This window comes from Oncorhynchus mykiss, chromosome 24 (assembly GCF_013265735.2).
Source record: "Oncorhynchus mykiss isolate Arlee chromosome 24, USDA_OmykA_1.1, whole genome shotgun sequence".
NCBI lineage: Eukaryota > Metazoa > Chordata > Actinopteri > Salmoniformes > Salmonidae > Oncorhynchus > Oncorhynchus mykiss.
The window spans coordinates 20,227,859-20,254,857 of NC_048588.1; the positions used below are offsets into that span (position 1 = coordinate 20,227,859).

The following is a 26,999-nucleotide window of genomic DNA, read 5'->3' on the forward strand; positions in this document are numbered from 1 at the left end:
AGCATAGTGGAACAGGACATGATTGTCTATAGCATAGTGGAACAGGACATTATAGCCTATAGCATAGTGAAACAGGACATTATAGACTATAGCATAGTGAAATAGGACAGTATAGCCTATAGCATAGTGAAACAGGTCATTATAGCCTATAGCATAGTGGAACAGGACATTATAGCCCATGGCATAGTGGAACAGGACATGATAGCCTATAGCATAGTGGAACAGGACATTATAGCCTATAGCATAGTGGAACAGGACATTATAGCCTATAGCATAGTGGAACAGGACATGATAGCCTATAGCATAGTGGAACAGGACATTATAACCTACAACATAGTGGAACAGGACATTATAGCCTACAGCATAGTGGAACAGGACATTATAGCCTATAGCATAGTGGAACAGGACATTATAGACTATAGCATAGTGGAACAGGACATTATAGCCTATAGCATAGTGGAACAGGCCATTATAGCCTATAGCATAGGATCATTATAGCCTATAGCATAGTGGAACAGGACATTATTGTCTATAGCATAGTGGAACAGGCCATTATGGCCTATAGCATAGTGAAACAGGACATTATAGACTATAGCATAGTGAAATAGGACATTATAGCCTATAGCATAGTGAAACAGGTCATTATAGCCTATAGCATAGTGGAACAGGACATTATAGCCTATAGCATAGTGGAACAGGACATTATAGCCTATAGCATAGTGGAACAGGACATGATAGCCTATAGCATAGTGGAACAGGACATTATAGCCTATAGCATAGTGGAACAGGACATTATAGCCTATAGCATAGTGGAACAGGACATGATAGCCTATAGCATAGTGGAACAGGACATTATAGCCTATAGCATAGTGGAACAGGACATTATAGCCTATAGCATAGTGGAACAGGACATTATAGCCTATAGCATAGTGGAACAGGACATTATAGCCTATAGCATAGTGGAACAGGACATTATAGACTATAGCATAGTGGAACAGGCCATTATGGCCTATAGCATAGTGGAACAGGACATTATAGCCTATAGCATAGTGGAACAGGACATGATAGCCTATAGCATAGTGGAACAAGACATTACAGCCTATAGCATAGTGGAACAGGTCATTATAGCCTATAGCATAGTGGAACAGGACATTATAGCCTATAGCATAGTGGAACAGGACATTATAGCCTATAGCATAGTGGAACAGGACATTATTGCCTATAGCATAGTGGAACAGGACATGATAGCCTATAGCATAGTGGAACAGGACATTATAGCCTATAGCATAGTAGAACAGGACATGATAGCCTATAGCATAGTGGAACAGGACATGATAGCCTATAGCATAGTGGAACAGGACATTATAGACTATAGCAGAGTGAAACAGTACGTTTTTTTATTTTAATTTGAATGTATTTTATTTAACCTTTATTTAACTAGGCAAGTCAGTTAAGAACAAATTCTAAATTACAATGAACGTTTTGTGTGCATTCCTTTGTGCACACACAAACGTGTGTGTGCATCTGTGTATACTGAATGTGGGTCCGTCTGTACATATATATCTGAGGCTCTTGCTGTTTGTCTGTCAGTCCCACCAGGCAGTCCAATCATGGATTCCCGAGAGGATGTGGTCAGTGAGGGGAACGAGACAGAGCTCACCTGTACAGCCATGGGCAGCAAGCCTGCCGCCTCCATCAGATGGATGAAAGGAGAGCAGGAGCTGACAGGTCAGAGGAATATCTTTCCCTCAGATATCTTGCAGATATAACCCCAGCCAGGCAGCTTTAACTCTCCACAGCATCCTACTGGAAACTGCAAATGCTCCTTTTACATTCAGGACTTGGTTTCACACTCGTCACAATATGCTATATCTACTGATCTGTTCAATGACTAAAGAGTGAGTATGGATATTGAGTATTTCAGTTGTTCAACTGAACGAGGTATAGTGTTGACTTTGAGTATGACCTATTCATAAAGCACTGCGTTGGCGAACTGTCTCCTCAGCAATAGCCACATTACAACAGTTACCAAAGAAGCAGTGCATTTTAGTGCTGGGCTGAACTTGTAGTGGGCCTTTTCCAGTGACCAGATAAGTGGCTTCAAATGAACTCCCAACTGTTCACCATCCACTCACTACAGCCTCCCCCATCGCCCAGCCAGCAGCCTAGCTGTAACATAACAGTGTGTAGGCTAAAGTACATCCCTATAGTACATCACTGAGGCACCCAGTGTCTTTACTGGTTTAATACACTCATAAACCTGTGTCATCGCCAGACACCAGGGAGTTGATGCGGAATCAACACTCTCTCTGAGGAATCCGCCCGGCAACAGCCTGTAAATCTGGTCACAGCCCCGCCTACTGAGAGCATGCGTTAGCTGCTGCTGAAGGACCACAACTCACACACCAGCAACACGTTTGTTTCTGTTGATCACATGTTGTCTTTTGGTTGATCAGACTTCTGATTCAACGGTTTGAAAGCCTTGAACCTCACTCATTACCTTTAATTGCTAAGTCCTTTTATGAAAGTACTTTATTTGAATGCCTCAAGTTCACTGTAGGCTCCTGGAGAGAGGTGCAGTAGTGTATGGTACTATGGTGTGGTGCCTTATTGTCTCACATACGATCAAGAAGACCCATCTATTATTCAGCCTATCCATACACTACAGCAAGAGGGAGAATTCATTTCACAGCCTGGTCCTGTTTACATAAGGACTGAATATCTCTGTCGTCAAATGATATACATGTATGTATTAGAATAGAGAGGACATATTTGGCTTGTTGAGAGGATGAAATATTTAGAAGGAGCAAATATAAGCTAAATGCCATCTGCGTCTCCAGTGTTAGAGAAGTGGAAGTCAATTTGTGTTTATGAGATGTCAGGCCCTCTGGGGAAGGCTGGGCTGGTGTGGTGTGGGTACGTTAGACAGGCAGGCAAGTAGACAGGCTCGTTAGATTAGTGAAATGCCACCATGTTGAACAGGGGCTAATCCAGACTGGCAGAGGAGGACGTGGACGGACCAGAAAGTCACGTCCTTTAGCACCTCTGGAAACACAGCTCACTTCTCATAAGCAATTCATTAGCTCCCCACTGGGCACACACTGGTTGAATCAACGCTGTTTCCATGTCATTTCAAAGAAATTATGTTAAACCAACGTGGAATAGATGTTGAATTGACGTCTGTGCCCACATTGAGATCCAAGTCACAAATTGGTGATATACTTAGAGAATTGTCAACGATTAAAAACAGGGGCCTAATCCATGTTTGTTCTGCTACGATTATTACTGTATATCTGCAGAGCAAAACCACTAGAAAAAAACTTTCTCTAAAGTTGTTTTTCAACGCCTATCTCTCAGGATGTTTCCCTATGTAAGTGTCATTGGGTTAAAAGCTATAGCAATGTGCATGTTAGTGTATGTGGTCAGTGTGTATTGGAGCAGCAGTGTGATGCCTTCTCTGAGCCCTAAGCGTGCCCCCCTGTGACTGGCTGGTCGGCTGGCGGAGATGGAAGTGTGCTGCAGGTCACAGAAGGCCCTGTAATTATTTCCTCACTTCATTAAGTGCAAGTAAACCATCACACTCAGCACTGCGGCTAATGCGCTGGCCCTGTGGCATTGTAATGCTCTCTAAATGAATGCCCCTCTGACAGCCAGACACATGTAGGAGCCTGGAGGGCAGCTGATTACTGTAGGGGTTAGCCTGGACACAACAGAACAGAACCCCACTCAGCATCCAGGATGCTGCATAAACACACACTCGTTAACAAACCACAACCACATCGTCCCTACCTCATGTTGGACTCAATGAGAATCTTTGGGTTCTAAAACCACATCAAGTAGGCTTAAGTAAATGTAATGATTTTAAGGTGTAAAGGGTGGTCAAAGTTACCTTGTTTTTAGCTTGACTGCAACAATTGTGCAGTGTGAAATAGGATACATCCGTTGCAGTAGATGTTAGTTGTGTCCATGTGAATAACCAGGTGATGCTAGTCACGTTGTTTTAAGCTGACTCAGTAACCCCATGCTCTGTATGATAGTCTGTTGTGAGTTGAGATATCTCTATAGACTTTGGTTCCTAGGCGAGATGACGGTGGATGAGACCTATGACAGGATGTTCACGGTCACCAGTCGGCTGAGACTCACTGTGTCCAAGGAGGACGACGGAGAGCCAGTCAGCTGCATCATCGACCACCCAGCCGTGAAGGACCTCCGGGCACAGAGATACCTGGAAGTGCTATGTGAGTGACCCGGAAGTGAAACAGGCATGACCTGGAAATAGAATGTTATTGACTCTCGTAGTCCCTATGAGGTCTATCACAGAGATAAGGGATACAGTGCCTCAGAAGTATACAAACTCTTTGATTATTCCACATGTTGTGTTACAGCCTGAAAAGTGACACACTTTAAAAAAAAAGGTTTTTTGCAAATTCATTGAAAATGAAATACAGAAATATAAACTTTACATACATATTCACACCCCTTTGCTATGGCACTTCAAATTGAGCTCAGGTGCGTCCAATTTCCTTTGATCATCTTGAGATGGAGTCCACCTATGTCCAATTAAATTGTTTGGACATGATTTAGAAAGAAACACACCTGTCTATATAAGGTTGCACAGTTGACAGTGAATGTCAGAGCAGAAACTATACCACGATGTCCACGGAACTGTCTGTAGATCTCCGAGATAGAATTGTGATGAGGCATATATAAAACAATTTCTAGAGCACAGTGGTCTCCATCATTGGGAAATGGAAAAAATATGGAACTACCCAGACTCTGCCTAGAGCTGGCCGTCCAACCAAACTGAGCAACCGGGAAAATTAGGATATTGGTGACCAAGAACTCTTACAGAACTAAAAAGTTCCTTGGCTGAAATGGTAGAACCTGCCAGTCTCTATAGCACTTCACCAATCTGGGCTTTATGGGAGAGTGGCTAGACGGAAGCCACTTCTGAGAAAAAGGCACATGACAGACTGCTATGAGTTTGCAAAAGGGCACGTGAAAGACTCTGAGATCATAAGGCCAAAGATTCTGTGATCTGATAAGACAAAAATTTAACTCTTTGGCCTGAATGCAAAGTGGTATGTCTGGAGAAAACCAGGCATAGCTCATCGCCTGTCTAACACCATCCCTACCGTGAAGCATGGTGGTGGCAGTATCTTGCTATGGGAATGCTTTTCAGCGGTAGGGACTGGGAGGCTGGTAAGTGTAAAGTAAACAATGAATGGTGCTTTAGAGTGCAAACGACTTTAGACTGGGGCGAAAATGTACGTTCCAACAGGACAATGTTCCCAAGTATACAGCCAAAGCAATGTTGGAAGGGCTTCAGAGCAAGAATGTGAAAGTCCTTGAGTTCAGCTAAATCCCAAACTTGAATCCCATTGTAAATCTATGGAAAGACTTAATGATTTCTGTTAACAGCCGCTCGCTTTCTAACTTAACAAAGCTTGAGAAAATCTGTGCAAAGCTGATATAGACATACCCAAGACGACTCAAATCTGTAATCGCCAGCAAAGGTGCTTCTACAAAGTATTGATTCAGGGGTGTAAATAATTACAGTTGAAGTTGGAAGTTTACATACATCTTAGCCAAATACATTTATACTCAGTTTTTCACAATTCCTGACATTTAATTATCGTAAAAATGTGCAGTTGCAAACTGTAGTCTGGCGTTTTTATGGTGGTTTTGGAGCAGTGGCTTCTTCCTTGCTGAGCGGCCTTTCAGGTTATGTCGATATAGGACTTGTTTTACTGTGGATATAGATACTTTTGTATCTGTTTCCTTCAGCATCTTCACAAGGTCCATTGCTGTTGTTCTGGGATTGATTAGCACTTTTCGCACCAAAGTACGTTCATCTCTAGGAGACAGAACGCTTCTCCTTCCTGAGCGGTATGACGGCTGCATGGTCCCATGGTGTTTATACTTGCGTACTATTGTTTGTACAGATGAACATGGTCCCTTCAGGCATGTGGAAATTGCTCCCAAGGATGAACCAGACTTGTGGAGGTCTACAATTTTTTTCTGAGGTCTTGGCTTATTTCTTTTAATTTTCTCATGATGTCAAGCAAGGAGGCACTGAGTTTGAAGGTAGGCCTTGAAATACATCCACAGGTACACCTCCAGTTGACTCAAATTGTTTAATGGCACAGTCAACTTAGTGTATTTAAACTTCTGACCAACTGGAATTGTGATAAGTTAAATAATCTGTCTGTAAACAATTGTTGGAAAAATGACTTGTGTCATGCACAAAGTAGATGTCCTAACGGACTTGCCAAAACTATAGTTTGTTAACAAGAAATTTGTGGAGTGGTTGAAAATCAAGTTTTGATGACTCCAACCTAAGTGTATGTAAACTTTCAACTTCAACTGTATGTAAGTGAGATATTTCTGTATTTAATTTTCTAAAAACATGTTTTCACTTTGTAATTATGGGGTATTGTGGTTAGATGAGTGAGATTTTTAATATATATATGTTTTTAGTTCAGGCTGTAACACAACAAAATGTGGAATAAGTCAAGGGGTGTGAATACTTTCTGAAGGCACTGTACCGTATATGAATGAATTAGATCATCAATTCTGTATCTAGTTAAAATACCTGGCAGTCCAGATTTAGAGATTCACTTTACAATACGTCTCCTGGAATGTAATAGAATCACCTCCAGGGAGAAGTAACTTTTGCTGTAGTGTTGTGTAACATGAAAGAAGAGAAACCTGCACCTCTAGTCTTGTGTCAAATGTGATTTGCTGTTTCCTCCAATGGTTTATTGATTGAAGAGGTAAAACAGCCGTCCTTACACACTGTAGAACATCAGAGAAAGGTTAAGCTAACCTTTGGTAGTCTGTGTAGAATATTCATTTGTTAACAGAGACGAGTGCTTTGCCTAACCTTTCTAGGCAAAAGGGAAAGCTCAACTTGCACCACTTGACATTTTGACAATCTTTTGCTAACATAGATAAGAGAGAAATATATATATATATATTTTACTTTATAGTTAGACTGTCTGAACACATAGTCCTTTTCTCTATATGTTTAACCAAGGGGATATGTTCAAATGAAATGTATTGGTCACATACACGTGTTTAGCAGATGTTATTGCGGGAGGAGCGAAATGCTTGTGCTTCTAGCTCCGACAGTGCAGTAATATCTAAGTGATATCTAACAGTTTCACAACACATACCCAAAATACACATAAATCTAAGTAAGGAATGGATTAAGAATATATATACATATATGTCAGAGCAGCATTGGACTAAGATACAGCGCTTTCTTCACCACACTGTCTGTGTGGGTGGACCATTTCAGTTTGTCAGTGATGTGTACCCCGAGGAACTTGAAGCTTTCCACCTTCTCCACTCCGGTCCCATCGATGTGGATAGGGGGGTGCTCCCTCTGCTGTTTCCTGAAGTCCACAATCATCTCTTTAGTTTGTTGACGTTGAGTGAGAGGTTATTTCCTGGCACCACACTTCCAGAGCCCTGCCCTCCTCCCTGTAGGCTGTCTCCTCATTGTTGGTAATCAAGCCTACTACTGTTGTGTCGTCCGAAAACTTGATGGCTGAGTTGAAGGCGTGCTTGGCCACGCAGTCATGGGTGAACAGGGAGTACAGGAGGGGGCTGAGCACCCACCCTTGTGGGGCACCAGTGTTGAGGATCAGCGAGGAGGTGTTGTTTCCTACATTCAACACCTGGGGGCTACCCATCAAGTCCAGGACACAGTTGCACAGGGCGGAGTTCAGACCCAGGGCCTCGAGCTTGATGATGAGCTTGGAGGGTACTATGGTGTTGAATGCTGAGCTATAGTCAATGAACAGCATTCTTACATAGGTATGCCTCTTGTCCAGATAGGACAGGGCAGTGTGCAGTGTGGTGGTGATTGCATCGTCTGTGGATCTATTGGTGAGGTAAGCCAATTTATGTGGGTCTATTGTGGCAGGTAAGGTGGAGGTGATATGATCCTTGCCTAGTCTCTCAAAGCACTTCATGATGACAGAAGTGAGTGCTACTGGGCGAAAGTCATTTAGTTCAACAACCTTTGCTTTTTTAGATACAGGGACAATGGTGGTCATCTTGAAGCATGTGGGGACAACAGACTGGGATTGGGAGAGATTGAATATATCTGTAAACATAACAGCCAGCTGGTCTGCGCATGCTCTAAGGATGCGGCTAGGGATACCATCTGGGTCGGCAGCCTTGCGAGGGTTAACGCGCTTAAATGACTTACTCACGAGAAGGAGAGCCCACAGTCCTTGATAGCGGGCCGTGTCGGTGGCACTGTATTATCCTCAAAGCGTGTGAAGAAGGTGTTCAGCCTGTCCAGAAGCAAGACGTCGGTGGCCGCGATGTGGCTGGTTTTTCTTTTATAATTCGTGATTGTTTGTAGACAGTGCCACATACTAGGACTCAACTTTGCCCCTATACCGACGTTTAGCCTGCTTGATTGCTTTGTGGAGGGAATAACTACACTGTTAGTATTCTTCCATATTCCCAGTTTTCTTGCCCTGGTTAAATGCGGTGCTTCACGCTTTCAGTTTTGTGTGAATGCTCCCATCTAGCTGCGGTTTCTGGTTGGGGTAGATTTTAATGGAGGGCAGGGAGGGCCTTATATGCATTCTGGAAGGTAGTATAACAATGGTCGAGAGTTTTAGCAGCGCGACTACAACAATCAATATGTTGATAGAATTTCAGGAGCCTTTTCCTCAAATTTGCTTTGTTAAAATTTCCATTTACAATAAATGCAGCCTCAGGATATGTGGTTTTCAATTTGTATAAAGTCCAGCGAAGTTCTTTGAAGGCCGTCGTGGTATTGGCTTGAGGGGGGATATAGACCGCTGTGGCTATTATTGATGAAAATTATCTCGTAGATAGTATGGTTGGCATTTGATTGTGAGATGTCCTAGGTCGGGTGAACAGAAGGACTTGAGTTCCTGTATGTTATCATAGTTACACCATAGGTCATTAATCATAAAACATATCCCTCCACCCTTCTGCTTCCTGGAGAGATGTTTGTTCCTGTCGGCACGATGTACTGAGAACCCAACTGGCTTTAATAGCCAGGTTTATGCAGTCCTATAACACTGAAAGCCTTAGTCGGTGGAGTTGAGCTGACAGTATACTGGTCATACAAGAGTAATAATATAAGCAATGAAGTAATGGCACTGTCGTAGCCAGCCAAAGCACTCTCCTAACCTTCCCAATGCATTGCAGCATGGTCCTTTGTAGCTCAGTTGGTAAAACATTGTGCTTATAACATCAGGGTAGTGGGTTTGATTCTCGGGACCACCCATATGTAAAATGCACGCATGACTAAGTTTCTTTGGATAAAAGTGTCTGCCAAATGACATTTGTTGTTATATTATAGCGCACCGACAAATGGTTCTTTCACTGGTTTGAACATACAATAACGCTTTTTTTATAGTGACTGAAAGCATGAGTCAGGTTGAGATAGGTTGACATTGCTAGAGCTGTGAATATGATATGAATTAGAAAGTGTGTACTGTTTCAATACAATGTGTATGTGAAAATACCATCTGTCTACTTTCAGATCAACCAGAAGTGAAGATCGTTCAGGCGTTCCCTGAAGGTTTAACGAGAGAGGGAGAGAATCTAGAGCTGACGTGCATAGCAAAAGGCAAACCACAGTGAGTATCCATCCATCCACACAGATCATGTAATACTAGTTAACAGTACAGCACTCCACTCTGTTCTTACAAATGCCAACATAGACAGCTACATGACACTTCCAGGCTTCCTATATCCCTTTTCTGCCAGCCAAAGGACTCCCCTAACCTTTCCAATGCATTGTAGCATTTATATGTTACCAATTGCTAGTGTGTTTTGTGTCAAATGCATCATTAGGAGGAACCTGCCAATGGCTCTCCCACACTGATCAGAGTTCAGACCTTTCGAGTGAGATTTGGTCTATTGACGGGCGTCGTGCAGGGACTTTCTGATGTGGCTGGTATTTGTGTCATCCAGGCCCCATCAGATCAGCTGGCTCAGAGTGGATGATGATGTGCCATCTCACACCGTGATCACCGGCTCTGACCTCTTCATCGAAAACCTCAACAAGTCGTACAACGGCACGTACCGCTGTGTTGCCTCCAACACCGTGGGAGATGCCTACGATGACTATATCCTCTTTGTATACGGTAGGTACTGTCATGGCTACTGTCGCCTGTAGTTTGTTTTGCGATTCTATCTATATTTGGAGATGAGTCCAGGCCAGGTGGTCTGTACTGCTGATTCAGGATTTGTCAAGTAGGAAATCGTGGCCACTCACTAGAATTTGCTAAATATTCCATTGAAACTTCTCATGTGTCAGTTCACTGATTACACGTTTCTCTGGGTGAATCTGTCACAGAAACATGTCACTGACGCACTGTAACACAGTAACAGATGTCTCTGACTTACTGATTTATTCTGACTGACACCTCACAGACTATCCTCAATCTAACTTGTAGCTTACGTATGAGTCTCTGACTTAGGTTACTATGGCACTTATAGCAATGCCACTCTGAGATTGTATTTCTGCAAGTGCTCTTAGGCAGATGGTGACATTTGTTTGTCCCTCTTAGTCCTCTAGTGATTATCTCCTGAACAAAAGTATGGAACGTGCTATTAAGTAACAGTTCAGGCCTATTCAGGGTTTCATCCTATGGCTGAAGTCATAATTGGCGCCTCATCCATTCTCATCCATTAGAGGCATGATTCACTTTCCCTCGGTAATGTAACTGTCATACAGTTACTGTATCTACAGGAAGAGGTTTGAGGTTTGGGAAGCAGGCTGTAGTCTTGCTTCCATATGGATCCTTTGTTTGGAATATGATTACTTTTGGCTTTGAACAACACACATCTTGCATTTCCAAATAGATTTAGCTTCATAAAAGAGCTTGTGAGAAATTTAACTGCCAGAACAGGAAACATTTTCCATACACACCATATTTTGATTTATGTTGTTTTGTCTTTTACTTTCATACTTGTTTTGGCACATTGGTTTGATTGGGAATGTGAGCTGTCCATTTGTTTTGGAGATATACCCCTCTCCCATGCATAATCAGGTTCTATAGTATGCGTCTCTTCATATGGGCCCTCTTCACGTCTCCATATTTCAGTTTCCTACATGTCTTTGAAGGAACAACCTGTTCCCTACTCAACAGAGATAAACTAGACAAACTGTGGTACACTAAAAGACTCTTGAATGAATTTCCATGGTGAAAATGTGTGTTTGCCGGTGCAGCAAACATGCTAGCATGTGTGAGCTGTGCATGTTTTGTAGTAGAATTACCTATTTGTATGCCTTTTGGCACAATGAAATATCCCATCTTACAGAAATAGCTTCCCACCACAAGTCTTTTTCAGTCTTTTACCACCTCAACATTAGAGACAGCATATCTCTGGTGTTATCAGTGCAGTCTCTATTCTTTTAGTTAGAGCAATAATGAGACACTGGAGATTTGTAAAAAGGTGTTGATAACGCTTTGAGTAATTAAGTTTGAGATTCCCAGTTCTGTTATTCCACAGGATTAGATGCTAGACATGTTGTTGGTGCATAAGATGATTGTTTTCCCTGACTAATCATACTAGTTACTGTACACTAGCATAATGAGTGTGTGTTTCTGAACATGGTTATGTCTAGGGGTAAGCATGATGAGAACCAGCTTAGCAGGTGGGTCTCTAGGTGAAGAGACTGCTGGGTGGGTTTTTCTGTGTACAGTATCCTGTTTTCTACTTGTATTAGGCCCAGGAGGTGCCCATTAGTGTCTAGTGTTGGAATCCACAGCTGCTATCTCTTAGTATGTCCCTGATGTTCATTAATGTGGATCTGTCAGAGGACTGTGTGCAGTACCATGTCAAAGCTAGATGACCAGGAACCTAGCTAATGTAGTGCAACAGGAGAGCACAGTATGTGTACCAATGGTCTGTGCTATTCTGGATATATTAGATATTCATATGTGTGCTACTTTCAGAGAGTTGGAATATACAGTCTGCTACTCTCATCTTGCCTCTGCCTACCGCTGCACTAAAACACTTTATCCCTGACACTAGAAATGTTGTGTGTACTCTGTGTACTCTCCTACGGTAAGTAAAAAAGCATACAGTAAGTAACAAAGCATGTTTAGTTGTCAGTTCTATTCTGGTCTAAGGGTGAGAGAGAAGGTAGTTAGGCTGGTTGGCCTCCTCTGCTGGTTCTGGGTTGTTTTCAGTAGACTGTGAGTGCTGGTCTGTGGTTGGTTGATGTCCGGTGTGGGAGTAAACTGGTCCAAAGTAACTAGGCTCCCAGCTACTGTAGGCTCCCACCAAACTCCGTTCACTGTACAAAGCTGACCTGGTATAACTCACACATACTGGCTGTTGGCAGGAGAACAATTATGTATTTTGCTCAAGGGTTTGTTCTGCAGTTGACTCTCTGACCCAGAGATTTCCTACACGGCCATGAAGTCAAAGATTCCCATGCAGCCATCTGGGCGTCAAGCCCAGTCAGAAAGTATGCTCAAATATGGCTCTGTTGACCCTAACTTGGATGAGGCGCTGTTGTGAAAACAAATGTGTTGAATCACAAGGATTCTGAACCATCACCCATCTCTGCACCATAGAACAGAATAACTAATGAAACATCAGGCTGCAAATTAATAACCAAATCATACAGACTCAAGAGAAAACATAGTTTAATGTGTTTTTAAAAATGCATCTGAGGACATTGTTGTGCTGTATTACTTTATGGAATATTTGTTTGAGTCAGAAATCTCCATTGCTATGTTATGAAGACAATGTGCATATAAAACAATGTATTCAGAATTGCTAACAAACTGAAGAAAAATAACGTTTTTTGGCTGCCAGGTTTAAGAGGGCATAGCTAAACATTTTCTCCCACATTGTTTCAGTTTGTGCTTAGAATTTCTCATATCAAATGTTCTTACAAATAGAAATGTACCCTGAAAATATGGCACCTCCAAATACATTCATATTTCAGCTCTCATAATGTGGAGCCAAGAGTAATCCAGCCTGCAAATTGCCCATGGAGAATGCTTGTTTGCTAGACTATTATATGTGCCACATCCCATCCAGGCCTTTGTGGCAGCCTCTTATCCCTGGCCTGCATGCCCAATTTCCCAGACTGACATTTCAGCTATCAGACCGCCTTCGGTCACAGGGAAAGAAGAAATCCCCTATAAATATTGTTTGCGGAGAATCTGTTCCTGATATCCCCTCACCTCTCCCCCCTGCCGCCTCCTCCCCCAGAAGCGACATTATGCCACCATTGATGTTTTATCATTAGTTTGGAAGTGTGTGGTCCCCTACTGTGGGCTTCTGATGGGCACAGACAGTAAAGGCATGAAGACAGCCAGACAAATTTCTCCCGCTGTGACATGTCTCCAGCAAGGGGCCGGCGCTATCTCTCTGTGCCAGAAACAGGAAGATATTCCTAGTGGCAGGGAAGCTTTCCAGTCTCTTAGCACCACTGCATACCTGTATTGGCCTCCATTTTCTAATTCTCATTATTTAGTTTTTGGTGTTATGAAAGGCCTTGTCAGTACACTATCAGTCTGTTGTTGCAAGGGGTGCAGAAGAACTGCAGGGGAGCGCTCCAGAGTTGCTTAATGCACTGCTTAACTTATTACTGGAAATAATCCCTTAATATTTTCATTTCTAACTTCCCAACTACCCATTGAATGTTTATGAACAATATTGGGCACATTAAGTAAATTTTTCAAACTACAGTATGAGTATACAAAATAGTCAATTAGATGTGTTCATTCCAACCTTTTGGCCTACTGTTAATGAGTAGAGGTTTAAGTAAGATTGGAATTACCTGATATCAAACACTGTGCATTGTCAAAGCTCTGATATTACATTCACTATCACCAGACAGTAGAAAAGACATCAATGATGCGTTGACACAGGTTACAGATGAAGAATGCAATATGGGAAAGCAACATCCTTCCTGTGGGAAAAACTGCCATCGTCTTATTGAGACCGTACAGAACCCAAATCATTATCTCGCTCTATAGTAATACTACAGTAGTCACTGAGAGATTTGATACTTTCCCAATTCTGCTACAATACTTCCATACTTGCATGACCCCATCCTTAATGGCTTCTCACACTTTCTTTATTTCTTATACATTTCTTCTTTATTTTGTATGTTTTCCATCTAGATGCTCCTACCACGATCCCCACACCCACCACCTTGAACCTAGACAACACCCAAGGTACTGTATGTCCCCACTTTGTTAATTCTCAACCCTCGCCTGTGTGTACACGTGTGCATGCTTGTGAGTGTGTTTGCAGTAGTGTAGTACAGTGAGAAAGAGAGCGTTTTGGAGAGAGAAAGAGAGAGGTTGAGACTGCGGGCGGGCAGTCTCAATCAGATCGTTCTACTGATAGATGCCATAGCGGACACCCTGCGCTGTGCTTTCAGTGACACCTGTCACAGCCCTTTCCTGTCACGTTTGATCTGTGAGGATGGAGGAGACATGTCGGTCGCTCGGCACTCTGCTATCTTATCAGCATCGCCATGCAGCCGTATCTCAACCTGCCCACACTCACATCACAGTCACATTACAATGCCCTTTACATCTCCCCCATCAAATCACAATCACATCCATCTTTGTAGGTCTGGAAACATTGACAGATTTTTTTTTCTCTTTGACTTATGATATGGATGAAGGACAGTTTATTTACAGTGTCAGCTGGCCCACCTCTGTACATACGGTTTAGTGTTGGATCTTCTACGGTACTATATGTAGTTCTTATTCTTTTCACTTTTGTGGCGGAAGAAGTGTGTTGATTATTGGGAAGAGTTCTTTGTGTATAATATGGTTGTTCAAATAAACTGAAAAACAAAACAAAAATCTGTCTCTCCTCCATTCTAGATAGTTCAGGTTTGTTCGTATACAGACACATGGAGACCATTTATTAGGAATGCCAAATGCATTCATCAGTGAGAGAAAGTCCATTTAGAAGATAATACATTTCTGATAAACTGGCAGTGAGAGAAATAGAATGGGAGTACTGGGATGGCTAGAGCTTTTAAAATATCTATTAAAGCCTAATGTTGGCCAAAAGTACTTGGCAGCATCAGGAGGTGACATTTAGAGATAACTAAATATGGCATTTATATTGCAGAGTAACTGCAGCACTGACAACTGCCATTAATTATATTCTCTGTTTGCCAGCTAAACGCAGACCTCGTAATTGATTTCTATCAATATTTGCAAGCAGAGTTCCCTCAAACGTTTGGATGAAATCCTGCGCTATGGAAGTACTCCATATGTCCTGCTGTGATTCTCTAATAACACACAGGGGGAAGGGCAAATGCACGTTCATAGCTGACAATGTACTTCCAGAGCTAACATGAAGTCATCCCGAGTCATTCAAAGCCAGCCCACCGAGATGTCCAATACGTACATGTCCCATGGCATGTCACACAGAGGAGGTGGTGGTGGTGGGTGGTGGTACAGTATGGCTCTTTGATTTCCACTCAGGCACTAGAGAAGTAATCAGGTCCCTTTCATGCTGGTGCTGGAAACCTCCGGAGGCCATTTTGTGTGTCTGAGTAGAGGGAGTAGAGAGCCTGAGTGTCTCATCAACTGCACAATCAGGTCTACAAGGTGAATGAGTGGTCTGGGACATGAAGAAGCTCTAGCTCCTATTTCTACGTTTTTTTGAATAGTCCATTTGGAATATTTTACTCCAAAAAAGAGGGGTGAACTTTTATATATAGGATATTCTGTGTCAATGACAATCCTACTATACTGCGTCCCGGTATTTCTACTTTTATACAGATGTAGGATCTTAATTTGATCACCCTGTTGCAGGAGAACTTTCCTGCAATGCAGGACATTTTAATCCTGTACTGTATTTGAAGTTTAAAAAGGCTTCTGAAGTTGGGAATTTCCACTTTGAAATATATATTTTTTATATTAATTAGAACCTGTATAATAATTCACATTTCATCTTGATGCAGGATTGTTTTCCTGCTGTAAAAAAACGTCTCAAAAGATCCTACATGTGTACATCTAATGTTCTTTGATTGTCCTTGGACTAGGACAAAACTCTGAGGAGACTGTTTATCTCATATGGTCTCTACAGAGAATCAACAGATGACTCCTCCCATGGGCGTCAGCCAATTTACTTTGAAAATGCAATTTGTAAACAGGTGGTTGTTAAAATTGTGTGTTGTGTTTTTCATTGTAAATCAATTACTCTTCACTTACAGTTTAATGAATGCGGCAGCGTAGACGTTTTCATAACTCCTCAGTGATTTCCGAGAGACAGGACTAAAACGGGGGTTTGACATGATTTCTGCAGTGCATGCCGGTAGGATGTAATAGAGCTTTCTTGCTGTTCACTACTTTTCTGAATACTATGTCTCAGGGGCCTTGTTAACCTGACATGCAATTCTATCACATTGTGTTACTACTATAAGCTGCAGAACCACACCTTCTGTTGGCCTTTTACTCTGTTCAAGAACAAACTTACATTCGCAACAGAGGGTAATGAGTGTCATGACCAGAATATTCTTGTAAACCTGAGGCCCATAGAGATTGAAATATCATGTAATGTACCATAGCTTTACATTGTACTTAGATAACTCTGTATTGGCCTTCATAGGAATTCCTGTCGTCGAGGACAACTTGAGCTAGTTCCTCCCAGCCCTGAGTGCCACAGTGCGCTCCTGTGATGTGTGCGAATGGTGTTATCCAAATGAATGTGTAAACATACAGCTCTCAAGCTGCCATTTTCCATTGATCCACACAAGCAACCGTCCCTCCATGTGGCCTCTCCACTTCCCTTTTATAAGCTAAGGGAAACATTCTGTGGGGTTCCATTCTGAACAAGTTGTTTATGCACCATTTCCTCTTTGTGTGGCTCCTAGTTCATGTGGAATGTAGCTTTTCATTTCCACAGTGTAATGCTTTCATGCCCTGCTAGATTTTTCTCTCCTCTGATAAGTGTTTTATTTTTTTCTCTCGATTTCCTTGGTGTAGCCTAGCAACAGGCAAGAGCAGCAGCGGTTCAAGGCCTAAATATGGTTTTGTGTTGAGGAGGAGCAAATGCCATGGTAAAGCATGAAACCACAGAGTCGTTTGTACATCTCTGTTGTAGAGCTGGCCAGTCCTCCACGTTTTGTATCTACTGCTCTATCTCAAAGAAAGAAAGAAAGAAAGAAAGAAAGAAAGAAAGAAAGAAAGAAAGAAAGAAAGAAAGAAAGAAAGAAAGAAAGAAAGAAAGAAAGAAAGAAAGAAAGAAAGAAAGAAAGAAAGAAAGAAAGAAAGAAAGAAAGAGGCTGCTTGGACAGTTCACATTGTCAAGCTTTTCAGCGTTCCTATATAAAATACTGTATGTAGGACTAAGGGGCTTTAAGTCCCTGTAGATTTCGGCGAGAAATTAGTCACTATCAGTCTATGAAAGCGTTGTCATGGGTTTTATAAAACCTATATTCAATGCTGTACTGTCAACTATACATACACCAATAGTTACTTAACCAAAGGTTATTGTAAAGTGCATTGAAAGTAGCTTTTAAATCAGCTGTATTCACTTTTTTTAAGTAAAGAGGCCGAGAGAACAGGGGTTCCCAAACCTTCTTCCAATTCACAAATGTATGGGGAAGTTATTTTAAAATAATTTGTACTATTATAAAATGGCATACAAACAAGTACAGTGCCCATCCTAATTCATAAGTGCTGCCTCTCTGATTGGTTTGCTAACCTAATGCAATGCTCCAGGCACCATGGCTTATATGAGGGGCTGGCGTGAATAGATTTCAGCCAGCATTATTAAACAGAGTGGTTTCTGGTATTGTGCTGGCAGGCTGGTTTCTATTGTTGAGAGGGTAGTAGTCGTTCTGATTCTACAGCTCAGGGTTTATAAAGGCAGTCTGCGGAGGTGAAGCCCTCGCTCGTCAAACATTCAGAGATGATCCCAGGGAGGGACATCATATCCCGGGTAATCTCCTGCTAACACCCTCCTTACCTCGCCTTGGCTGGAGAAAGTAGAGAGTATAGAAGAATCTGCACAGAAACACTTCTCACCATTCACAATGATCTCTATGGAAAACTCAAACCACCTGACAGGGCTTCTGTACATTGTTCTGGTGTGCATGTTGAATAAATGAACTGTAAGAAGAAATAGGGTAAATGTTGAGAATCCTGTTCAATTGAATGAGATCGCCAGAGCCCCATGGTTTAACAACTGGTCCAGATGTACAGGCTCAGTGGCTGGAGGAGCACCAAGTCCTCCCCATGCAGGGTTCCCACAGTTCCACGTTCACCTGCAGGCTATATATTGTCTTAAAGGATATCATGTATACAGAGCCAAAGATAGGCCACTGGTCATGCTGCCTGCTACCACACAGAACTTTGTCAAGCCTGTGTTTGTATGCTGCAAGGATGCTAGCCCAGCACAGTATATCCACTATCAACCAGCTAAACTGATCCTACTCCAGGGAAGGACCTTTCATAAACAATAAATGAGTCAATCTGAGTTTAGCTGGCACTAAGAATAAGGAATGAATGGAACTCTTGACCTCGACTTTTCTCTCCTCTGCTTTGTTTTGTGAGGCAATTTGTTTGTCAATGACTAAAGCTGAAATGTATTGGAGTGAAACTAGAGAAAGTATGCTGTCTTACTGTAAGTGCACATTGATATTTTCGCTGTTTTTATTAATGTGTTCTCATATGTTTCATTGCTGTCTTATGGAGTGGTTTGGCTTCTTCATCTTCCAAAAGTATGTGGGCGGTGTCTTCAAGCTGTGCATGTAATCTTCAGCACAAACAAACGTTAGCAAATGTTCTACAAAATATCAAACTGTCTTTACTGTCACAACAATGTGTAACAGGATTATAAACAGTAATACATGCCAGTTTGAGAAAATAATTAACAGTATCTTAACAGTATCTTACGAGCTAAGTCCTATCTGTTAGATAATATAGCCATGTAAAGTGTTACCAACCACACCAAGGTGAGGCTAAATGGTGTCACTAAATAGTGTTGAATCCTATGTCAGTGAGTTAATGGGCTACAGTGGAAGTGAGAAGTCTTCCACGTTCTGATGTTGAAACGGTACAGTGCCTAACTTTGGCACTCCTAGTTGTGCTGCTGAAGCACTGCCAAAGATGGCTCTGCAGACATAGACAGAGAGACAGAGAGACAGAGAGACAGACAGACAGACAGACCGACAGACAGACGTGTGACTTTATTATGCTGTTTCTCCTGGTGCTGAGACAGAAGCAAAAAGACGTGAATGATTCAGCTGTTCACGGCTTTGACTGAGTGACTCCTCCAAATACATACACCCACTTGGTTTAGCACCTTAGAAATTAGATGGCACCTTATGATAATGTATGCATTTAGAACTGAAATAAAATCATACTAGTGTGTTATGAAATATACTATATATGAAAGAGGTGAAAGGTAGAGGCAATAGGTCGGTTTCACTGCATAGTAATTAACAATGAATTAACGCACACTAACTGTCTGAGTCATTAGTGTTAGAGCCAGGCCTGAATCAGAATGCACAAACGTGTGTTCATTCATTGTTCATCAAACATTATAGAATTTGTTAAACATTTAATGCAAACACCTAACACTTGTATATCATTAGCCTTTGAGGCTCAACATTAAATATTTATTTAATATGCAAATGAGTTTTGGCTCAGATTAGCAGATTGGTTCCCTTTGTAATGGGTGTGCTTTGCTTCCTTGATTTATCAACAAAAAATAAATGATATTTATATGTGGAGAAAATTAGCCACTGGCTCCATTCTAGTCTGTACAATAGTCCATTATAATTGGTCCCCAGGGGTATATGGGTTTTACTGTGCCAGGATGGGGATGTTCAAAGAGTATCATACTAAATGAAGATAGTTTTCTCATAGGGCCTGATTTTAACTTGAAATGTGGATACTTAACTTTAAAACTTTAACTTTTCTCAGCTCTTGAGGAACTGACGTTGTGATGTTAGAATAGCATATTTGGGAATATTCGAGGTAAAAAAAACGAAAACAGGCACAGATTCAATATTCCTCAAAACCCATGATGAACCCTTTCAACATTCTTAGGTTGACATGCACCGCAGTAGAATGTCTAACCAGAAGTGGTTTGTTAGTTTGTCTACCTGCTGACCCTGAAAAGGGTAACAATATTTGGCATTGGAAGTTCAGGGAACTCCCTTCCTTGAATATTTTTTCTGAGGAGGTTAGAGTTGGTTATGTTGTGATGCAGTAGCTAATGTGAAAGCAGAGCAGAGCACTGGAATATCTTTTCCATTAGCTTGTCAATCACTTTTCTTAGCAATGACCTCCAGATTAAACAGCTTTAAAAAAGACTAGGAAGCAGGCAGCATTCACAATGTTCTTTTTTGTGTAGTCAATAAGCTTGTTTTGCCAATCCAAAGTTTTCCCAACTACATGTTTGCTAACATCCCAAGGTACAGAGTTCAGTCAACTCTCCATTCACAGATTTGATGTGTTGCCAATAGTAGTTCATCTGTATTTTTGCACCTCCATAAAATGTCACGGTTGAGTCTGCAAATTTTCACTGCTTTGTTCAGACTTGACAAAGAAAGTCTGTCTCGGAATCTCTATTGTGCTGAAGAAGGTTGAGGCATTGCAATTGTATTGAGGACAATGCTCATATTTTTCAGCAGTGCAGTTGGAGATTTTTAGATGACCCTGTCTAGAATTTTTCTTTTTTTAAATGTTCCTTCCAAAGAACACATACAGGATTGACCTCACAGCCCTAAGTGATGCCTGCACTCTATGAACTGACCTCAACAAAGACTCTTTCAAATCTTTTTTGATTTGTTTTATTTTACCTTTATTTAACTAGGCAATCTAAGGCTCATTTGAATTCAGTCCAACCTGAATTGCCATATTTATCCTGTACAGATGTAGGATCTTAATTTTAGCCAGTTTGCTACAGCAGGAAAATAATCCTGCAGCAACAGGAACTGTTAATTATTATGTGCATTATATTTCATGGACTTTTTTGTAGGTTGATAAATCAAGTCTGAAATTTCAAAGTGGAAATTACAAACTTCAGAAACCATTTTTAATCACTGGGTGATAAAATTAAGATTATGTAGCTCTTTTTCACAAAACCAACATGCTTAAAAAGCTTTTGCTACTACCAAGTAGACTCTGCTACTAATAAGTACACTCTGCTACTACCAAGTAGACTCTGCTACTAATAAGTACACTCTGCTACTACCAAGTAGACTCTGCTACTAATAAGTACACTCTGCTACTACCAAGTAGACTCTGCTACTACCAAGTAGACTCTGCTACTACCAAGTAGACTCTGCTACTACCAAGTAGACTCTGCTACTACCAAGTAGACTCTGCTACTACTAAGTACACTCTGCTACTACCAAGTAGACTCTGCTACTACCAATTCGACTCTGCTACTACTAAGTACACTCTGCTACTACCAAGTCGACTCAGCTACTACTAAGTACACTCTGCTATTACCAAGTCGACTCTGCTACTACCAAGTCGACTCAGCTACTACTAAGTAGACTCTGCTACAAAGTAGATGCTTCCAGTCTTCTTCAGGAGTGTGTGAGAGCAGGCCACATACTCCACAAACATATTGCAATGGAGGGTGAGATTGAATTTGGCCCCTTGCCTAATATGTTATGAGCTTTTTCCAGCAATTCACAAGAGTCATCATTGCAATTAAATGTGTGTAATTACATCTGTAAATCCACAGTGTGCATACAAGTGAGTTCCAGTATGACTAATGAAATCAATATTCCATGTAATCCGCCAGGGGACAGATACACACAACTGATCCCCAGTTTCTAAATCAGTCAATCAGTCAAAACATCAGTCAGGCAGTTATTCAGTCAGTTACTAAGTCAGTCATTCAGTTACTAAGTCAGTCAATCAGTCAGTTACTAAGTCAGTCAATCAGTCAGTTACTAAGTCAGTCAATACGTCAATCAGTCAATACGTCAGTCAATCAGTCAGTTACTAAGTCAGTCAATCAGTCAATACCTCAGTCAGTCATTCAGTCAGTTACTAAATCAGTCAATCCGTCAGTCAGTCAGTTAAAAAGTCAGTCAATCAGTCAGTTACTAAGTCAATCAATCCGTCAATCAGTCAATACCTCAGTCAGTCTATCAGTCAGTTACTAAGTCAGTCAATCAGTCAGTTACTAAGTCAGTCAATATGTCAATCAGTCAATACCTCAGTCCGTCAATCAGTCAGTTACTAAGTCAGTCAATCAGTCAGTTACTAAGTCAATCAGTCAGTTACTAAGTCAGTCAATACGTTAGTCAGGTAGTCAATCAGTCAGTTACTAAGTCAGTCAATCAGTCAGTTACTAAGTCAGTCAGTCAATCCGTCAGTCAGTCAGTTACTAAGTCAGGCATTCAGTCAGTTACTAAGTCAGTCATTCAGTCAGTCAGTCAGTTACTAAGTCAGTCAATCAGTCAATACGTCAGTCAATCAGTCAGTTACGAAGTCAGTCAATCAGTCAATACCTCAGTCAGTCAATCAGTCAATACCTCAGTCAGTCAATCAGTCAGTTACTAAGTCAGTCAATACGTTAGTCAGGCAGTCATTCAGTCAGTCACTAAGTCAGTCATTCAGGTAGTCAGTCAATAAGTCAGCCAGGCAGTCAGTCAGTCACTCATTCAGTCAGTCACTAAGCTAGTCAGCCAGTCAGTTAGTCAGTCAGCCAGTCAGTTAGTCAGTCAGTCATTCAGTCACTAAGTCAGTCAGTCAGTCACTCATTCAGTAAGTCACTAAGCCACTCAGTCAGTCGGTCACTAAGCCAGTCAGCCAGTCAGTTAGTCAGTCAGTCAATCAGTCACTAAGTCAGCCAGTCAATCAGTTCGAGGCTGCTAGTTAGTGACCTGGTTATGTATAATTTGTCATTCCAGGACAGACACAGAGAGCGAGGGAACCATAAAGCATGTAGTCCCTTCACTCCAGCAGAGCACATTTCAGTGTTGTGCCGAACGATGTGGGCATCGGCCACAAATCCTTTTTATTCCCCCATAAATCCACCTGGCTGTGCTCATCCTGCCTGGACTGAAGTGTGGGCATGTCACAGCTCCCTCAGCCACATCCCGTCAGGACTGAGGTGTGGGCATGTCACAGCTCCCCCAGCTACATCCTGTCAGGACCAAGGTGTGGGCATGTCACAGCTCCCCAGCCAACAGCAGGACTATGTGGGAGGTAATGGTCGACTGTTAGAGCACTTCCACATTTTAAACATAATCAAAATTCTGTTTAGTTTGTGTGCAATGCCATAAAGGACCTCTAATGTGGTTCTGAACTAAAAGGCAGAACCACTGAATGACTCCAGACAGGGCAACAGCATGGGACGGTTCCAATACAGATCTGTCATTCATCTAGCCATTAGTGACGGGTTATAGATTTTACAGTCCCCCTGCTGATACTTTGTAATACCTTTTAGATGTGTTCAATGATATAGACGGGCCCACTTCTTTGTGTGAAAGAAACCCGCTCCATTTTTCCCTCTGTGCGCTGTGGCAGGTTGGTTGTGCTCGCAGACGTTTGGCTGGTTCAGGTGTTAAATGGAAGGCGGTGGGGGGCAAGTTGAGGGTGAGGTGGGGCGGGCCGGGGCAAGTGAGGGGATGTGACAGGGCTCCTCGGCTCAGTCCATTTAGCGGGTTGATGTCGATTAGCATGGAGCACGGGCCCTTCCCTCTCCTCAGGGAGCGTTCTGTGCTGTGCTACAAGACGTCCCTGATACTGGAAACAAACAGCTCTGCTCTGCTCTGCTCATCCTGCCTGAGATACAACCAACAGCAGCAGCAGATGAGACTCTAGTCTGTGTCAACAGTATGTGAGCTCTGCCCCTGCTTGGTGGAGGTAAGTCCATTTTGAAGAGGAAATGGCATTGAAGCATGTCTTTACTCTCTATTCAAGTTAAGTAGGTGTCAGACATTTTAGGCTTTTCCCATTCGCATTCAGAAAGAAAGTCATTTCTCCTAATCATAATCTTTATTCAAAACCATCCAATTTCAGTTCATGATTAGAGGGGACTGATGGGAAATGGAGTCTCTCCTTCAGGCAGTAAAGTAACACCCTTCTCTCACCTCTCCTCTTCACCCCTCCATCAGTCTCAACTGATACAGGTCCCCACACTTAATCTGTAGACCTCAAGTGCCGAAAATGTGGAATGTTTGGAGATTTAAAGCCTTGCCTTGTTCTTTTCTAGCTAGTAGACATATAAATCTCCCTAAACAGTGGATTCCCGTGGGTGAAATGTATTTCTGTGAGAGGGGACAGCACATTGCAGCCAGATTTATCTATGTGCTTGTGTCTACTCCCTATGATTGAGGTTTATAACTTCCTGATATTACCTCTTAAATCAGAGTGTATTTTACAGTTCCCTGGACTGTTTCTGTTGAAACTGTGGGGTATGTCAAGTATATGATTTTTATGTAACAGTCTCAGAACATTTTACACAAATACTTTTTGGAGATGAAAAGCTCTAGTCTCCCAGAATAAGTGTTATTTGGAAATATGATACAGTGTCATAGAGTTCTCCAGATTTCATTCTATCTGGAAGCACAGAGAACAAATGTTGTACATATCCTGTTGTGAATGTCCATCGCCACATACAGACAATGACAAATCACGTATGAATGACATACTGTAGATACAGATGACGATTGAGGCCTCATTCACGGCAGTACATTATCAGTTTGAATGGCCATGGGGTCTTCCGATATACTGTACATTAGACTTTCATTTGGTAGTTTGAATAACATCATCCAGAAGTGCCCTTCAACTGTATGCAGTAAAAGTAATGAAACCGAAATGAAGTGGGCTATTCTGTTCTACACACCCATACAGCCACAGTAGGAAGGGAAGAGAAGGTGTGACTGAGTGGGAGGAGGTTAATCATACATTTCAATGTTGATTTGAACTGAAAACACTGTTTTCACTCCACTGCTTCATGTTGTACAATGCGTCATTGTCCTTCATTGTTGAACAACACACCCTGTAACAGAATAGCCCTAATAGAATTTCATTGAGTCGCAGCTACCTCCCTGAATGGGTCAGTCGTTGACCATGGACGTCTATGGTAGCTTCTATGTATAAGTTGCCAAATGTAGTCTTGCTACATCCCTGTATTTCTGGTAGCATATGTTACCTGATTTCTTAAAGTATTTGTAACTTTTTATACACTGTTATTTACTATGCTACTTCCAGTCTCCTGCTTTGTGATTTAATCAGAAGTGAGTCACTGCTCTAATACAGTTGAAGTCGGAAGTTTACATACACCTCAACCAAATACATTTAAACTCAGTTTTTCACAATTCTTGACATTTAATCCTAGTAAAGATTCCCTGTCTTTGGTCAGTTAGGATCACCACTTTATTTTAAGAATGTGAAATGTCAGAATAATAGTAGAGAGAATAATTAATTTCAGCTTTTATTTCTTTCATCACATTCCCAGTGGCTCAGAAGTTTACATACAGTGCCTTGCGAAAGTATTCGGCCCCCTTGAACTTTGCGACCTTTTGCCACATTTCAGGCTTCAAACATAAAGATATAAAACTGTATTTTTTTGTGAAGAATCAACAACAAGTGGGACACAATCATGAAGTGGAACGACATTTATTGGATATTTCAAACCTTTTTAACAAATCAAAAACTGAAAAATTGGGCGTGCAAAATTATTCAGCCCCTTTACTTTCAGTGCAGCAAACTCTCTCCAGAAGTTCAGTGAGGATCTCTGAATGATCCAATGTTGACCTAAATGACTAATGATGATAAATACAATCCACCTGTGTGTAATCAAGTCTCCGTATAAATGCACCTGCCCTGTGATAGTCTCAGAGGTCCGTTAAAAGCGCAGAGAGCATCATGAAGAACAAGGAACACACCAGGCAGGTCCGAGATACTGTTGTGAAGAAGTTTAAAGCCGGATTTGGATACAAAAAGATTTCCCAAGCTTTAAACATCCCAAGGAGCACTGTGCAAGCGATAATATTGAAATGGAAGGAGTATCAGACCACTGCAAATCTACCAAGACCTGGCCGTCCCTCTAAACTTTCAGCTCATACAAGGAGAAGACTGATCAGAGATGCAGCCAAGAGGCCCATGATCACTCTGGATGAACTGCAGAGATCTACTGCTGAGGTGGGAGACTCTGTCCATAGGACAACAATCAGTTGTATATTGCACAAATCTGGCCTTTATGGAAGAGTGGCAAGAAGAAAGCCATTTCTTAAAGATATCCATAAAAAGTGTCGTTTAAAGTTTGCCACAAGCCACCTGGGAGACACACCAAACATGTGGAAGAAGGTGCTCTGGTCAGATGAAACCAAAATTGAACTTTTTGGCAACAATGCAAAACGTTATGTTTGGCGTAAAAGCAACACAGCTGAACACACCATCCCCACTGTCAAACATGGTGGTGGCAGCATCATGGTTTGGGCCTGCTTTTCTTCAGCAGGGACAGGGAAGATGGTTAAAATTGATGGGAAGATGGATGGAGCCAAATACAGGACCATTCTGGAAGAAAACCTGATGGAGTCTGCAAAAGACCTGAGACTGGGACGGAGATTTGTCTTCCAACAAGACAATGATTCAAAACATAAAGCAAAATATACAACGGAATGGTTCAAAAATAAACATATCCAGGTGTTCGAATGGCCAAGTCAAAGTCCAGACCTGAATCCAATCAAATCTGTGGAAAGAACTGAAAACTGCTGTTCACAAATGCTCTCCATCCAACCTCACTGAGCTCGAGCTGTTTTGCAAGGAGGAATGGGAAAAAAAATTCAGTCTCTCGATGTGCAAAACTGAGAGACATACCCCAAGCGACTTACAGCTGTAATCGCAGCAAAAGGTGGCGCTACAAAGTATTAACTTAAGGGGGCTGAATAATTTTGCACGCCCAATTTTTCAGTTTTTGATTTGTTAAAAAAGTTTGAAATATCCAATAAATGTCGTTCCACTTCATGATTGTGTCCAACTTGTTGTTGATTCTTCACAAAAAAATAC

The 26,999-nt window shown here is 41.7% G+C and overlaps 1 protein-coding gene across 3 annotated transcripts in view; it reads left to right on the top strand.

Annotated features, from left to right (window-relative positions):
* The window catches only part of LOC110503961 (cell adhesion molecule 1), a 156,821-nt gene that overhangs the window by 125,395 nt on the left and 4,427 nt on the right, over positions 1–26,999 (top strand). For 2 of the 3 annotated variants that reach the window (XM_021582642.2, XM_021582640.2), the window contains 5 exons: positions 1,591–1,728; positions 4,080–4,238; positions 9,542–9,638; positions 9,976–10,148; positions 14,157–14,210. In XM_021582642.2, the coding sequence (XP_021438317.1) occupies positions 1,591–1,728; positions 4,080–4,238; positions 9,542–9,638; positions 9,976–10,148; positions 14,157–14,210 (621 nt within the window). The remainder of the gene's footprint in view (positions 1–1,590; positions 1,729–4,079; positions 4,239–9,541; positions 9,639–9,975; positions 10,149–14,156; positions 14,211–26,999) is intronic. The other variant, XM_021582643.2, reaches the window with a different exon arrangement.